The sequence below is a fragment of the Poecilia reticulata genome, chromosome 1 (genome assembly GCF_904066995.2).
Source record: "Poecilia reticulata chromosome 1, P_reticulata-male-v2, whole genome shotgun sequence".
NCBI lineage: Eukaryota > Metazoa > Chordata > Actinopteri > Cyprinodontiformes > Poeciliidae > Poecilia > Poecilia reticulata.
In genome coordinates this window covers 4,149,137-4,165,554 of record NC_088830.1, presented here as the reverse complement: position 1 = coordinate 4,165,554, position 16,418 = coordinate 4,149,137, and the positions used below count along the sequence as shown (strand labels likewise).

The 16,418-nt window shown below is 41.1% G+C and overlaps 2 protein-coding genes across 9 annotated transcripts in view; one reads left to right on the top strand and one right to left on the bottom strand.

Annotated features, from left to right (window-relative positions):
- Positions 1-8,720, top strand: part of pcm1 (pericentriolar material 1) — a 29,203-nt gene extending 20,483 nt beyond the window's left edge. For 6 of the 8 annotated variants that reach the window (XM_081613085.1, XM_017305188.2, XM_017305192.2 and 3 more), the window contains 14 exons: positions 60-191; positions 2,291-2,417; positions 2,826-2,981; positions 3,100-3,197; positions 4,059-4,193; positions 4,282-4,488; positions 4,584-4,643; positions 4,938-5,085; positions 5,609-5,769; positions 5,858-5,918; positions 6,471-6,670; positions 6,757-6,849; positions 6,927-7,038; positions 7,992-8,720. In XM_081613085.1, coding sequence (XP_081469211.1) covers positions 60-191; positions 2,291-2,417; positions 2,826-2,981; positions 3,100-3,197; positions 4,059-4,193; positions 4,282-4,488; positions 4,584-4,643; positions 4,938-5,085; positions 5,609-5,769; positions 5,858-5,918; positions 6,471-6,670; positions 6,757-6,849; positions 6,927-7,038; positions 7,992-8,017 — 1,716 coding nt within the window. In that variant the 3' untranslated portion in view covers positions 8,018-8,720. The remainder of the gene's footprint in view (positions 1-59; positions 192-2,290; positions 2,418-2,825; positions 2,982-3,099; positions 3,198-4,058; positions 4,194-4,281; positions 4,489-4,583; positions 4,644-4,937; positions 5,086-5,608; positions 5,770-5,857; positions 5,919-6,470; positions 6,671-6,756; positions 6,850-6,926; positions 7,039-7,991) is intronic. The other 2 variants (XM_017305190.2, XM_017305194.2) reach the window with 2 other exon arrangements.
- A 43-nt stretch (positions 8,721-8,763) lies between these two features.
- On the bottom strand, positions 8,764-14,242 carry asah1b (N-acylsphingosine amidohydrolase (acid ceramidase) 1b). The gene is made up of 14 exons (XM_008403912.2): positions 14,054-14,242; positions 13,930-13,976; positions 12,981-13,071; positions 12,814-12,900; positions 12,647-12,725; positions 12,495-12,569; positions 12,348-12,393; positions 11,547-11,691; positions 11,411-11,465; positions 11,242-11,323; positions 10,619-10,750; positions 10,235-10,358; positions 10,067-10,123; positions 8,764-9,231 (listed from the first exon to the last, which is right to left on the bottom strand). Exons 1-14 carry the CDS (start codon positions 14,225-14,227, stop codon positions 9,142-9,144), a joined length of 1,284 nt encoding a protein of 427 aa, XP_008402134.1. The 5' UTR covers positions 14,228-14,242; the 3' UTR covers positions 8,764-9,141.
- Between the last annotated feature and the right edge of the window lie 2,176 nt (positions 14,243-16,418).

Below are 16,418 nucleotides of genomic sequence, written 5' to 3'. Positions count from 1 at the left end.
GACCAAAAACACTTTGTAAACAGTTGTGTTTTTTTGCAGTAATGGTGTGTTTCCCACAGGACATAGTGACCAAGCACCTGGCAGTGAGGCGCGCGGCCGAAGACCAGCTGCCCCCTCTGGGGTCAGTTGTGTGGACAGCAGGCTCTCAGTCTGAGCTGACTCCCAGCCAGAGTCTGGTCACCAGTGATGAAGTGAGTTGGCCGTTAGACGGCGTTAAGGCTGGATAATAAATCAATAACAATATATGTTGAAATAGACACGTGATTCATATCAATAGATATATACGTCTGATAGAATATTGAGTCATTTCACAGAACCGCAGAGCATTCTGGGGGATGGGCAACAACCTGTTGCTAGGTAACCTGTTATGAATATTGTGTGCAGCAGCAGTTTCAGGTTTCTCCACAGTGCCTCCATAACTGATTAAAAATAAAAAACAGCGCCATGAAATGAAAACTGCGGATAAAACAGAAAAGGTCACGCCTCCAGTTTGGCATTATTTCAAATATTTAAAACAAAAAACTGATCAATAATTTGTGATATCGACTGATATGACTTGGACTAGGCAGGAATATGCTATGATGCTTTTTCTTTTTCTCTCTGTCTGTCTGCGTCTCTCTTTCTATATTTTTCTCTCTCTCAATTCTGATTAGCTTCTCTGTTTCTGCTGTAGAAAATCTTCACTGAAGAGTTACCTAATTTATTTCTGAGTTCTATTGCTTTCAGCTAAAGAGGTCTGAATACATACCAAACACGCTTATTGTTTTCCATCCCTTTAACAATTTTGCACTACTTTGTTTTTACTCTCAGGTAAAATCCCAATAAAATTAAGGATTGCGTTTGTAATGTGGCACAATTGGGCAAAGTTTGAGGGCTATGAATACTTTTCCAAGGTACTGAACTCTCTATCTCTAACCTTTTTGTTTTCTCACGTTTTAGATGTCCTTTTATTCTCTTCTTCAGCCCTTATAGCCTTCCCCTCCCTCCACTTCCTTAACATCCTCCCTCTCCTATATTTAAATGCATCTTTCATTAGTTTCTCACTCAGCCTTGTCTCCTTTCATCTGTCTCTATCTTGTCCCCTGTCATCCTTCCATGTTTCTTTATTCTCTGATCTTAATTTTCTCTCGCCCTTCTTCATTGCCTTTGAATTTGACTCGACAGCAGAGCCTCAGAAGCCCGTCTATAAAAAATGACCCCCATCTCTCCGCGTCTCTTTTGCCAGATTAGACATGTGTTCTTTGTTCTCTCCCAAGGTCCCCAGAGTTGTGCTAATTGGGAGTCAGGTCTTTTGTCTGTCTGAATATTCCCTTTGTTCAAGAGTGATGGGTGAAATGTTGGGAGTTTTTTTCCTCCTCCTGATCTGTAAGGAAAACATTCTGGGGAAGTTGTTAAAGCGTCTATAAAATCTGCCCCGTATTTCCCTTGTGCCCGTGGATTCTTTAGGAAGCGGGGCCATCTTTGTGCTAAAATTTCAAACTCAATATCCATCTGAAGAAAAATCCTTGATATCACTTGCAATACCGTGGCAACATATGTTTTGAAAGCACAGGATTGCATCTAGTGGAAAGGGAGCAGACATTAGTTCTATACTTGTCTACTCCCAGAATGCATCTGCCCCATTTCTGCCCCCAAATGGTGAAATACAGTGGGATTCCTGTGCTAATGAGAGAAACACAACTACAAATAATAGGTCTGATTTAGCTGTAATAAATCAAACCTTTAAATTAACACACATTTAAAGCAACCTCCAAAGAATAAAAAGATTTTCTTGGGCAAATTTGACTCTTGAATATTTTGGGAATCTGATCCATCATCTAAATCTCAAGTGGCGTTTTCTTTAAGAAAATTTATTTTAAAAGTTTCAGTTAGCGAAATTGAGCGATCCCGTTAAAGATCAAGAAATCTCTGTTCAGAACTGCTCCACTAGTAAGAAGTGAAAGAAGCCTCTGCCATAGGACTCAGGATAAATGGCGTAAAAATTGACTTCGCATTCATTATGAAATCTACAAACATCCAACATTCCCTTGCATGTTTCAACACTGAAACATGCAAGGGAAACGTTCTTCACAGAAATCATAAACCAAAACGTCAACAATGCTCGTGTCTCATTTGCCACAGTGGACAGGTTGACCAGCCCTCCTGTGTCTGCAGCATCTGTATTCCGCTCTACCACAACCTGCAATGACTCTGCACATTAACAACCCTGTTGGGTTAGGAGTACAGGCGTTTAAAAAGTGAACGTGTGTGTTTAACGTGAACCCTAACAAAGACCACCTTGTTGTTTCAGGAAGTGTTGGAGAAGAACTTGAGGCAAGAGCAGGACCTAAAGAGGAGAGAAGATGCAGAATCTGTTGATAACGACAGCAACATGTCAACCTCCTCCAACCTGGAACCTTTTGCTAGTGATGACCTGGGTATGCATACACACGTTTCTATGCTGCTTCGTTTTCTTTTTAAACCTCAGGTTGAGGTTTACGGTTCACCCTTCTCTCCCTTCCCCTTTGTGTACTGACTAAGTGCTTTGCTTATAACTTGGAACTTTAACGAAGGATCTGGTACTTTTTTTTTTAACAGGGCTTCTCAAGTTTCATCTTTAACCAACCAGTATACACATTAGGATTAATGCTGCAGAGTAAATTGGCTACCTTTCATTAGCCGACCTCATTGTAATCAATTCAGAGTGAGGCTGGGAAACTTCCTGTTCTGTAAAGCTGGTTGCATTAATATTCATTCCGTTCCTCTTCCTTCACCTCATTGATTGTTGAACCCTTCACGTTCTTTCTGTTTCTCTCCTCGCCCTCCTCTCTGTGCCTCTCTGACAGGCAACACGGTGATTCATTTAGACAAAGCTCTGGTGAGGATTAGGGAGTATGAGCGCATGAAGCTTAAAGCTGAGTTTAACCCTCGCAGCACCAGCAGCAGGTCTGACGCGACAAATGCTAGAGGTGCTTCCGCTAACATCGCTGAACCAGTGGAAGGTATACGATCCCATGACAAAGCTTTGAGCTCAGCACGTCCAGAAAACCTGGAGCTGTGGTTGTCTCTTTTCATCGTGCTGTCGAAGCGTCCGCGCTAAGTGATGCTGTCTGTGTGCAGAAAGTGCAGCCAACGGTGTGCACTGCCCTCAGATCGACACCCAGCAGCTGGACCGGCAGATTAAAGCCATCATGACTGAAGTCATTCCCTTCCTCAAGGTACAGTAACAAAAAACATAACCAATATAAGTCAATGGAATCAATGGCATGTTTCCAGAAACTGGGGAGACATTATTCTGCTGTGCCAAAGAATTTGCTTGGATATGGACATACAAAACAAATTTACAGCCATTATACCTTATCAAAAAAAAAATCAATTTGAATACTCTATAAAGTGTTATATTGGGAACTTACAAACCCGTTATTTTTTTAAATCAAATGTACTGAAATTCTGGGACCTTGTAACATTTAAAACTGTACAATTCATGTACAGTTTAGAGTAAGAAACTCATCTTCCACACAGTATACAAAAAATGAGAAGGAATTTTCTTTTTTTAAACTACGCATTAGACTTTTTGTTTTTCAGTGTGTGGAGTAGATTTATGGAATGGATTGGAATGATGAGTTAAAAAACGTATAAATATAAACCAGCTTAAAAATTTTTTTAAAAAGGAGCTTATTGGGAAATATGTTGTATAAGATGACTGTTTCAAAGACCAAACATGCTATTGATGATATAAAAATATATAAGTAATTGTACAGTTAAGGATGAGAATGTGAGATTTAAGTGTCATGTAATGTGGAAATAATTTTAAGGTTATCTTGATTTTGGAGACTTAAATGTTTATAAGTTGATGAGTATGAAAGCAGCAGGAAATCATAAGATGTTGTACCATCAACCTCCTCTTCGAACAGAAAATGTAAAATTGCATGTCAACTAGGAATGATCATTTGATGTATTTATATATATTTTTTCTTTGTTTTACTTTTTTTTGTTCTAAATAAATAAATCGATAGATTTCAAAGTTTCCTGGAATTTTGACTGATCAATTTTCTTGATTTTTAAAAAACAATTTGAAGGAGAACATGAACGAAGTGTGTTCCCGTCAGCTGCTGACGTCTGTGCGCCGCATGGTGTTGACTCTCACCCAGCAAAACGACGAGAGCAAGGAGTTTGTTCGCTTCTTCCACAAGCAGCTGGGAGGAATCCTGCAGGTAGGACCAGCTTCCTGCTCCCTGCCATGCAGACCCAACACGTCAAGGCAACATTACTGAAAAACCTTCTCCTTTTTGTGTCGTTCAGGAATCTCTGTGTAAATTTGAGGGCCGTATGCTGAGGGACTGCGGGGAGGACCTGCTGGTGGAGATCTCAGAGATCCTCTTTAATGAGCTGGCCTTCTTCAAGCTGATGCAGGATCTGGACAGCAGCAACGCCACCGCCAACCTGGGAGCTAAATATAAAACTAAGAAAAAGTCTCCACAACTCTGTAAAATAAATCAGAACCTGGAGGTTATTTACTGTCAATTACATTTTACATCCCACTTTTCTATGATGTGAAATCCTGTTGGACTAATTAAAGTCTTGTGTTAATTGCGGTTGATTAGGAGAACTCGGAAGCAGATGCTGCTAAGCCTGTTTCTCCAGCATTTACTGATGAGGACAAGGTGAGTTATTGGAATAATCCAGATCTTTTTAGCCTTTAAGCAGGATTGTTGTGTTCTACATACTTTTTCTAGAGTTTATCAAATAAAAAAAAATGTAATCAAAGTTCAAGCTATTAAGCTAAAAAATGTAATCAAAGTTCAAGCTATTAAGCTTGCAGCCTGCATTTAATTAGTGGTTGGAAATGTTGTTCCTTCTAAATGTTTTGATGCATTTGTACTGAAAGGGGAAAGCAGCTGTTCTCAGAATTTGACCTGTTTGATTTAGAAAAAACTGCCCAATGTTTCTCACTTTAGGATCAAGATGAGACAGAAAAGCAAGAATCTGGCGTCATGCAGGAGGATTACCTGCAGACTGAGGGGAGGAGCAGCAGGAGCAGCCATGGGTCAGAAGGTGATGATGGTGATGATGAAGGACATGAGGAAGCAGCTCTTCTGTCAATCAGTAAGTGAAACATAAAAAAAACAAGCTGCAGGAATTCTCAGATAATATTTCTAATATTGTTTTCAATACTGATGCAGTAATCTGATAGTAATATTTGTATCAGTCCTGATATTGGAAAAAAATCTCAATCAGGTGTTGATGAAATTGCACCTGATCTATAAGGGCAGATCTATTCAGTCTAGTTCTATGCATTGTGCATGAGCGATATAATGCTTTATTATTTGTTTTATATTAGATTTAGAATTTTTAATTGCACTTTCTGAACCATTTGAAATAAGTTTGTAGCGGTTTATTTTTACGTTTAACCAACATGGTCAACCTGTTGTTTTTGTCAGTTTCAGTTTGACTGTTCTGCTTCTTATTCAACTGACTGTCTTTACATGTTTGACCCAGCTTGTGAAGCTGTTGGTGTGTTTAGTACATTTTATTTCATTCAGTACATTTATGTCTTCGTGTTTAAAAAAATAAATGCTTTAAGTCAATCCGACTTTGATCTGAGTTGATGTGATTTTCTTGTCTTTAGGTCTGTCTAAAGCAGAGACTCAGGCTCTGACCAACTACGGCAGCGGAGAGGATGAAAACGACGAGGAGGAGGTGGAGGAGTTTGAAGCTGGACCTGTAGACGTCCAAACATCTCTGCAGGTTTCAGCTGATGGACAGGTGGAGCAGGAAGTCGGTGTGGCGGTGAGCCTTGATGAGAATGTGTTTCTGTAGCGCCAAGCAGCTGCTCTGTTCGCTGAGATTTTAACTTTGTGTTTGTGCTTCGTTCCAGCTCACAACCAGCAACGAACCTGAGGAGAAAATCTCTGAACAGAGCTGTTCAGAAACGAACGGTGAACCCAGTGAAACTTCAGTTACTTTTTTTTTTTTTTACTTTTTATGTGAATAAAAAAGGATGTTTATCTTTTTATTCATTTCTAGTTGACACACAACATAAAACCTCTTTACAAACATAGAAAGGAAATTAAGCATAAATGGTTAAAAAAGCAGTTAATTGATTTTTCTGAAAGGCCTACGTATGATACACTGCCCTCTGTTGATTGGATTAATCAGTTATGTTTGTACTGGTTTTGTACAAATATAGTTCTTACATTCTGTTATGTTATTCTGCTGCATTCCTTAATTTGCTCATACATTATTTCGGTGCTTTAAAAATTAAAAACTGGATAAATCATCAAACCAGTCACATAAATTCCATGCTCAAAAATTATGAGGAGAAAACAAACGGTTTGTTCAGTAGGACAGTAACATTGCTTCTATTAGTGGATGATCTGGAGGGATCCCAGAGCTTTTCAAGCTCTTCCCCTCTGTTCTGAATGAAGACGCGACCTGATGAGTCTTCCCATCTCAGGTTTTAATGGTGCACATCTCCTCCTGTCCTGCAGAGGTCAGTAATCCAGCCGAGACCTTGGACTTCTCAGCTGAAGAGCGCACTCTGGTGGAGCTCCAGAGCCCAGAGGAGCAGCAGGAAGCTGGGGCTGATGCTGCTGCAGAGGGGGCTGCTGAACCCTCCCATGACGTTCCCAAGGAGACGACCAGCAGCAGTAGCCCCAGCTCAGACTCGCCCGTCCTTGTTAGCGGCGACGTGAGTTTGTTTGTTGTCACTCTGCTCGACACGAGTCTTTCATGTTAAATCCTTTTATTAATGCTGCTCAGCTTTCCGTCATGCAGGAGATCGGATCTGGAAACACGAGTCAAAAGTCGGACGAGGAAGACTTCGTCAAGGTGGACGACGTTCCCCTGCAGCTTACGGTGATGTGTGAGGTGTGTGGAAGGAACTTTGTAGTCCATGACTAAAAGCAACCAGCGGACAGGGTGTCATGTGTGCCGTGTGCCAACAGGAGGAGCTGCAGAAGAGGATTGTGGAGGAGCAGCAGAACAACAACCTGTCCGTGGAGATCCTGAATGGGAACGCCGGGCTGGTGGGGAACGCTCAGGCTCTGAAGGAACCAGGTAGGAAGGACCGAGAGCTGCGTCTCTGTTCCAAATGTACGCAAAACTTTGTTCATATTCCGCTAATGTAAAAAAATACACTATTTCACAATTATGGTGTTTCCATGAAATAAGAAATGCAATTAAAGCCACACATGAATACGTTTGTTAATGTGAAAAACAATGTTATGTCACGATCCTCCTGCTACTTCCCGTCATCATCTTCTTCATGACTTGTGCCAGTGGCAACATCCGGTTGTTGATCATGTGACTTGTGTGATGCAAAAATGTGTTCCATTGCAATTTTTCAAAATAAACCAATTTTGATACGGCTGAAAAACCACCTCATCCTAGTGCCAAAACTTTATCAGAAAACAAAAATGTTTTTTCAAAATTGGTGTTTCCATTTAACAGATTTATCTTCAAAATATGAAAACGTGTAGTTATATGGTCAGTGGAAATGCAGCTACTGTCTGTCCTCAGATTAAAGCGTCTGTAAGCACCACCTGTACATCACTAGCTGCGTTTCTATTGGCCATATAATTGCGCAGTTCGACATTTTGAAAATGGATTTCCTCAATGGAAACACAGCAATTATAATAAACTTGTTTTATGATTAAAAGATTGGCGCAAGGATGAGGTGATTTTTTTTTTTTATTATTTTTTTTTTTTGGCCGTATCAAAATTTATTTTGCAAAACTGAAAAATGTAAACATTTTTTGCATCACACGACCCAGATTATCAACAACCAGGTGTTTCCACTGTCGCAAACCAGAAAGGAAGACAGGAAGTGTTTGGATGCTCATGATGCAGCATAATTTTTAATGACTTATCATGTGAACAGGCTTATTCACATGTGATTTTGATTTAGTCTTTTATTTAATGAAGGCACCGCCATTACAAATTTGTGTTTTTTCGACAATTGTGTTTTGCTCACATTTGTAATGGAAACTCGACTACTGTTGTTTTTCCAGACACCACTGATGCCCACAGCGTGTAAAGACGACTCCAGATGTGTCACTCTGCTGATTTACTGAGAATCCTCCCCTCTGTTTGCTTCTCCAATCCGCTCGTTTGGATGAGAAAAGTTCTACGTTAGCTGTGAATCTTTAAGGAAGCTCAACACTATAAGTTCATTTTATTCCTTAATGTTTGTTGTAATTTACTGCTTTGTTTGGATTCATCTCCTGCTGCTGATCACATCCAGATGGTTCTTTGGTTCTGGGATTAGTTTGACATGTTTTATTAATATTTTTATCTCTTCTTGCCTGGCCCTGCTGTAGCTCTTTTCATCGTATTTATAATCATAACCATCTCTTGATGGTTCAACCAGCTGCTGTTGCAACAAATAGTCTGTGTAAAAACTACACCCTCTTTAAATTCTAGGGTTTTATTATTTGGAGGGTTTTTTTTCCTGGCAGTGTATTTAATTTTTGGCCACATGTTCCATGTTAACATCTTTTTTGGTTTTCCACTTGTTAGATTCAGATAGTTTTAGTATCTATAGAGATTATTAAAGTTCTGAAACTGAGTGTACTTTATTTTAATGACTGTATGTACATATATATATGTGTGTGTGTGTGTAATGGGATAAATAGAGCAAATCTGTTAGTTGAAGTTTTTCTGCTCAAAATGATTCCTCTGTCTCCTCCTCAGAACTGTAACATGTTTCTGCTTTTCTTATAATAAACCAAATGACTGGAGCTGCTGAGCTGATTATTCAGAAGGAAATCAGTCACACCCATGTTTGGTATATTAGATCTTATTTCAAACATTGTGAAAATTCTGTTATAAAACAGCAGAAAATCGGGGAATTTAATTTACAAAAAAAAAAAAAAAGGTCATCATGAGGTACGTCTGTCAGTACGAGCTTAAAACAAACATTTCTTAGGAAGGCAGAATTTTTATAGTAAGACGAAGAAAGTTCAAGAAAAGCAAACAGATCTGCAAGTTTAGTTTCCCTCATAAGAACTGGAATATTGTCCTCCAAGCTTCACAAAATCCAGACGTCTGTGGGATTTCAGTGTTACGATGAACGGTTCAGGTCAACAGTTGCTGTGCGATCATTTAAAGCTTTTGTGTTTTGTGCCAGGAAGAGAATGCAGCAGATCCCCAAGCTGAGGATCACCAGGGCATGCAGGGGTTAGGACAGTCCCGGATGAATGACTCCAGCTTGCCTTCAGACACTTGCATCAGTGTTGTGTAGGTGGTCAGCTAAGAAAAAAAAAATTGAGAGCTTACTTTAACATGAAAAAATATATTTTGTAGATACAATGCACATTTAAGAAAAACAGATTTTAAAGTGGCAGTATTAAGTGTTATCCAGAAACATAGTGCCATTTTATAGCACAAGTAACTTGACCTCAGTTGTTATAAAAATGCTATGAATACAACTTAAAAGAAATTTGACTTTGCAATTTGAAATTGGGCTTCTTCTCTTTAAAAAGTCCTATTTCTTAAACGCCACCTTCAGGGAGTCATCACAACATCTATCCCTTTAACATTTTTACCAGTGTTGCACCAGGTGTTTGCCAATTGATGCTGGCTAGTCTGAAGGAGCTGAGTGTAGGAGTCCCAGGGAAGGCTGCTCTGTGAGGCAGAAGCTTATACTCGAGTACAACTTTTCATCTCTAGATATTGTTTCTTATTTATGTTTGCGTCTCAACACCATTATTTTGTGTACTGACGTGCAAAGATATGGAGTGCTTTTTTGACGTCCCCTAATTTGTATATTGTGTATTCATTGTGATGAAGAGTTTAAAATGTTCAATCTGCTACTTCATTGGGACAGAGTTGGGTTTAATCCCATTCTGAGCATTCAGCATGCCGAGCTGAGTGAATCTTCATCAGCACAAAGTACCTGCATGGTGTAGACATTAGCTGAGGTTATCTTGTCACTGTTGTGACATTTGTGAAGTGATGATGCTTTTTATGTTTTTAAAAAAGGTGTTTTAGCTGATGTTTAAGAATAGAAAGCAGATACTTTATAATTTCAATGTAGCAGCGTATTATCACGCAGTATGCTGTACAATGGGAAATGATATATTACCTTGTTTAACATTGGTTTGGTTGAGAGAACATCATACAGGGTTTTCACGGAGATGTTCTAAAACAAAAGAGATGATCAGTTATGGGTGTCATAACTCTACAATAAAACAGGAAGTTCAGTCAGACTTGTGACCCAAAAGGCAGTAACTTAGACCACTTCAGCGCTTACTGCCTGTGTTGTCTTGTTCATGCACTTCATGGCAGGAGTCCGGCGGTCGTCCAGGAAGAAGGGCTCCTTCCAGTGGTCATAGTTGGTCTCCAAAACGTACCAACGGTCCAGTTTCACGTCGATGCTGAAACAAAAAGGACCAGTAAGGACGTCAGTCAGGTGATCTGAAACCAGAGGAGTCATGAGTTCCTAGTTGAGCAATGCTTTCACAAGACGGACGTGTAAAAAAAACTTGAAGTTGACTTCTTTCCCCATCACGTTGCTTTTTCATGATGATTGAGCAAAAAGCTCCAACACCCGATACATGCACCTAAAGAATGGATTTTCAGAAGGAAATTGAAGGAAATGCAGTGCGAATGAAGCGGCCCGAGTCTCAGAACTCACTCCAGGACGTCGATGCTGAGCTCCCTGGACCTGGTGATGATGCAGCCTTCTCCGGGTTGGTTTCCTCCCAGGATGAAGTACGCTGGAGCCAGCATCTTGGTCAGAGCCAGCTGGTTCTTGGCTTCCTTGTAGCTGATGGGAACAAAAAGAAAAGTCACTGTTGGCATCCACTTAAATACACTAGTGGCTTCACAAGCTTGGTCAAATATGTGAAAACAACATCATTGTTCTGTTCAGTCAATTCAAATAGGAGAAAAACAGGAAATGGAAAATAATAAACTGACAAAAACAATAGGTTGACTACCTTGGTCAAACAGGTAAAAAATAAACTAACAAAAACAAATATTTTTTCAAAATGCTCTGAAAGTGCAATTAGGATTCTAAATATGCTAAATCAATAATAAAGCATGACGTTGGTCAGAGCACAAAGCATAGAATTGATCTGCTTTTATGGATCGCACACATTGTTACCAATCTTTTTTTGCCCCCCCAATATCGGTACGGATGCAGATATTTATATCATATAACTCTACAATAAAACAGGAAGTTCAGTCAGACTTGTGACCCAAAAGGCAATTGAAATTGAACTTTGTAACATCCTTCAGATATTAAAATAAAAGAACCTGGTTGCGTTCTCCAGGACCGATCGAGTGAGAAAGCTCATCCACATCCCATCTCTTTGTCCCATGATCCACTCCAGGATCCCTGCATGGAAACACATCATCATAAACCGCCAGTCATAAAAACTCACCACGTTTCCATGCATGGTGTGAAATTCTGTCTGAAACTCACCGATGTATCCTCCGTCCAGGCTGAAGCGCTCGTTCATAGTCAGCGTGAAGACGTGCTGAAAACGACAGAAAAAAAACATTACAAATTTTTGCTTCCACAGAACTTGGGGAAGACGTTCAATCTTAAAAAGTCTTACCGGCTTGATGCCGGTGAGCATGCCGACGTAGCCGGCGAAGTTTGTGGACTTGAAGACGGTTTTGTTGTTCTTCCTGAAGTCCAGGTTGACCACCAGAGGCTTCAGCTTCTCACTGATGATCCATGACTTGTTCTTCACATCCCAGCTGCAAACAGCTGCAGGTTAACATGCAACCCACAGTAATTCTGCCTCAACCCTTTTTTTACGTTTTGTCATGTTGCAGCTTTTTACTGGGACTTTTGGTGAAGAACCAATGCAAAGCGCTACACAATTGTGAAACGGAAGGAAAATTTATATACGTCTTTACGGCAAAGAAGTTTTTTTCCTTCCACCTCACATTTATTCCCTTCTTTGTGTTGGACTGATCACAAAGAATCAGAATAAAACACAGAAATTTTAGGGTAACACTTTATTTGACAGGGTGTGCATAAGACTGTCATGAACATGAATGTCTATGACTGTTGTCATGAAATGTCATCCAGTAAATAATGTCATGCAAAGTTGTTTAAAAGTGCCAACTTTGTATGATTTTGTAAATAATGACACTTTACGACAAAGTTGGCACTTGTAATGGACTTTCAATGCAACTTTTAGAGCAACTTTGCATAAAAAAGTGACACTTCATGACAGCAGTCATAAGCATTCATAAAGACTCCTTCATGTTCATGACAGGTCTTATGTTTATGACATTGTCATGTCAGCCTTATTCACACCTCCTCAAATAAAGTGTTACCATTTTGGGTTTATGTGACAAACAGTTGTGCATTTTTGCAAGGCACATGTAATCCTTGATGTCCTTACCCTAAAAATAATCCAAAATCTAAATTCCTGCCATGGATGAGGTTTCCTGTTAAAAAAAGAAAAAATAAGCACAATTCCAAAGAATTTTAGCCCATGTTCAGATTTTCATTGAAGTTCCCTGGCTGTTTGTTTCTCTTTGGTACTCACCTTTCTGATCTTGTGCAACAACAGACGTGCAAACGGTGAACACCTCATAAAAGATGTTAAACAGAACAACTTCTCCTACGACACAGAGACAGGAAGGTCAGCTGGGAGTTTTCTTTTACCAACTGAAGAATCGACGATTCCCCTTTATCTACCGAGAGGAACCCCAGAGGCGTCAGCGATTCCCTTGATCTCCTCGCCAAACGGGCTTGGGAGAGTGTCCGCCATCAGAGGCTGGAAAATATTAGAAAAAGCAGAAGGTGTAAACGGTGACCTTTCACCTCTCTGAAAATAAGTCGCTCTGTGACAGAGGACAACTGACCAGCATGATGTCAACCAGCTCTATCAGCCTTCCACTGGGAACAAACGCGTTGGCCAAGTCCCTGATGGCTTGGATCATCCCAGCCAGCTGAAAACAAGCACATCCTGAGTGACTTTCACGTCAAGAGTCACAACTCGTGTTCCCCGCGGCCGGTGTTGTCCTCTTACTTCAGTTTTTTTGTCAGTGATCAAAGCCGTCCATCTCTTGCTGGGCGGCAGGTCGAGGTCGATGGTGTACCAGCTGACCGGACCTCTGAACCTGGACAGAAAGAAAACATGAAGTAGGTTAAAAAGTCAAAATACATAAAAAAAAAGAAAGAAATAAATTAATTTACAACTAAAACAAGTATGCTGCGGAATAATCTTCTGACCTCATGTTGGGAACATTTGTGTCATGAAGTTAGCAGTATACTAGTAACCAAGGACAAACCACTCAGGAAATATCTCTGGTACAAAGGGCCGTCTACGTTTATCATTACCATTGGTAAACGTGTAAAATTAGCCAAAATACTTTTTGTATTGTAATTAACCAAGTTCACTGTAAAAGTTGATGCATTTTTGCTCCTCGTTGGTGGTTGAGAGATGAACACCGGGAAACACGTTGATTTCATGAAACATACGTTTAATTATTACTCTGTTAAACAGGACAAGTTCAGGCAAGCAGCTTTTCCTGGAGCAATTTTCAGGCTTAAGAAGACGCACACACCTACATTATGTCACTGACATATTCTCTTGTTTTTCTTACTTAGAAGAGTGACTAAGACGTTAAATTCTAACTGGATTTTATCACTAACTTTATAGCTTTATTCCGTTTAAACCCGGATATGTGTACTGAATTAGGCTCAGTAACTTCAGAGAGCTGCATGTAAATGAGCACCAGAGGAGGCTGCCATGTGTTTTTCATCTTTTAACAACAAAAACATCACGCCGTGTTGTTTCTAAAATAAAGCATCAACCCCCACAAAATACTATGTAACAACAGATAGCCTCTACGAATGTCAAAAATTCCGCGTTAAGCTGCAAGTGAAGACAGCGGTGACATTTCCAGGAGCCAGCGAAGGCAGCAGGGCTCAGTTATTGAACACACAAATGACTCAACAGTGTTTGGTAAACTTACGTCGGACCGTTCGGAGGGTACATGCCTGTCCGGCAGTCCTCTGTGTACTGAGAGGAAATGACACCATTAGAACAGGTAACAGCACAGCTCCATGTTAGCAGTGGCCGAGCAGGACGGAACTCACCGGTGGGACGAACTGAGCCGCCGAGATGGCGAGAAAAGAGGCCAGAAGAAGAAGAACCCCGCGAGCCATTCTTACCAGCCTGGCTGAACGCGGACCCTCCGTCTGTTTGGGTTTTAGTGACGCTTTAAGTTTGCGGAAGTTGCTGTGTCCCCTCGTGACTTTGGACTGAGCCATTTTCAAGTAGGGTAACAGACACACGTAATAAATAAGTTAAATATCTCGTGTTGTCCTAGAATTAAATTGTTTTCGAACAAAAATTATGTCCTTTTCTTGTAAAAAAAAAAATAAAATAAAGCAAAAACAACAAAAAACAAACAAAAAATGAAATAAAAACAAGTTCAAGCTTCAACCCCTCCCCGCATAGTTTTAAGTCAGTTGTCTGTCCCATATGGAAATGAAAGTAAACCACAGAGCCACTCGTGTTGTAGATAACATTCAGTTCTGCATGTGACTCCTGCTTGTTCTGTTGAAATAGTGACCAAACGTGTTTGTTAACCACAGATTTGCTCCACCGAGTCTCTTTACTTTGGTTTTGTATCAGATAAGAGAGACGTACAGGCAGGGGTGAAAGTAGTTTTAAATTCTTGGGGGTACCATGAGAATTATATATATATATATATATATATATATATATATATATATATATATATAAAATTCCCTTCTCACCCTCCGCAAGTGGTGTCTTACATCCTCTGAGCTCGGGTCCTCTACCAGAGGCTTGAAGGTTCTCCTCCAGTATCTTGCATGTGCCTAGAACTGCACATTTCTGGACTGAGATGTCTGATGCTGTTCCTGGGATCTGTTTTAGCCACTGCTCCAGTTTGGGGGTGACTGCCCCAAGGGCCCCGATGACCACAGGCACCACTGTGGTCTTCACCTTCCAGGTCTTTTCCAGTTCCTCCCTGAGGCCCTGGTATTTCTCCAGTTTCTCATGCTCCTTTTTCCTGATGTTGTAATCACTTGGTATTGCTACATCCACCACAACGGCTTTCCTCTGTTCTTTATCTACCACCACAATGTCCGGTTGGTTTGCCATTACCATCCTGTCTGTCTCGATCTGGAAGTCACACAGGATCTTAGCTCGGTCATTTTCTACCACCTTTGGGGTTGTTTCCCACTTTGATCTCGGGGCTTCCAGTCCATATTCTGCACAGATGTTCCTGTACACTATGCCCGCCACTTGGTTATGTCGTTCCATGTATGCTTTCCCTGCCAGCATCTTGCACCCTGCTATTATGTGCTGGACTGTCTCAGGGGCCTCCTTGCACAACCTACACCTTGGGTCTTGTCTGGTGTGGTAGATCTGAGCCTCTATTGCTCTGGTGTTTAGGGCCTGTTCCTGTGCAGCCAGGATGAGTCCCTCTGTGCTGTCCTTGAGTCCAGCTTTTTCCAGCCATTGGTAGGATTTCCTGATATCAGCCACTTCAGTTATTGTCACGGAGGTACCCATGACGGTACCTCCGTCATGGGAGGTACCGTCCTCCCATGATGGTACCTCCAGCACCTCGTCCTCTGTTCCCCATTGCCTGAGACATTCGCTGAGCACATCATCCTTTGAGGCTTTGTCCTTGATGTATTTATGTATCTTGGATGTTTCATCGTGGACAGTGGCTCTCACACTCACTAGTCCTCTGCCTCCTTCCTTACGGCTTGTATACAATCTCAGGGTGCTGGATTTGGGGTGGAACCCTCCATGCATGGTTAGTAGCTTCCGAGTCTTAACATCCGTGGCCTTCATCTCTTCCATTGGCCAGCTAATTATTCCGGCAGGGTATCTGATTACTGGTAAGGCATAGCTGTTTATTGCACGGATCTTGTTCTTGCCATTGAGCTGGCTTCTCAGGACTTGCATTATGGTGTATATATATTTTCCCTTCTCACCCTCCGCGGGTGGTCTGTTTCATCCTCTGAGCTCGGGTCCTCTACCAGAGGCCTGGGAGCTTGAGGGTTCTGCGCAGTATCTTGGCTGTGCCTAGAACTGCACATTTCTGGACTGAGATGTCTGATGTTGTTCCTGGGATCTGTTGTAGCCACTGCTCCAGTTTGGGGGTGACTGCCCCGAGGGCCCCGATGACCACAGGCACCACTGTGGTCTTCACCTTCCAGGTCTTTTCCAGTTCCTCCCTGAGGCCCTGGTACTTCTCCAATTTCTCATGCTCCTTTTTCCTGATGTTGTAATCACTTGGTATTGCTACATCCACCACAACGGCTTTCCTCTGTTCTTTATCCACCACCACAATGTCCGGTTGGTTCGCCATTACCATCTTGTCTGTCTGGATCTGGAAGTCCCACAGGATCTTAGCTCGGTCATTCTCCACCACTTTTGGGGGTGTTCCCCACTTTGATCTCGGGGCTTCCAGTCCAT

Coding starts and splice junctions, on each gene's coding strand:
- asah1b (XM_008403912.2), bottom strand. CDS start 14,227: ATGGCTCAGTCCAAAGTCACGAGGGGACACAGCAACTTCCGCAAACTT. Junction 13,977..14,053: donor CGGCTCAGTTCGTCCCACCG/GTGAGTTCCGTC, acceptor ATTTCCTCTCAG/TACACAGAGGACTGCCGGAC. Junction 12,901..12,980: donor TCACTGACAAAAAAACTGAA/GTAAGAGGACAA, acceptor GCTTGTTTTCAG/CTGGCTGGGATGATCCAAGC.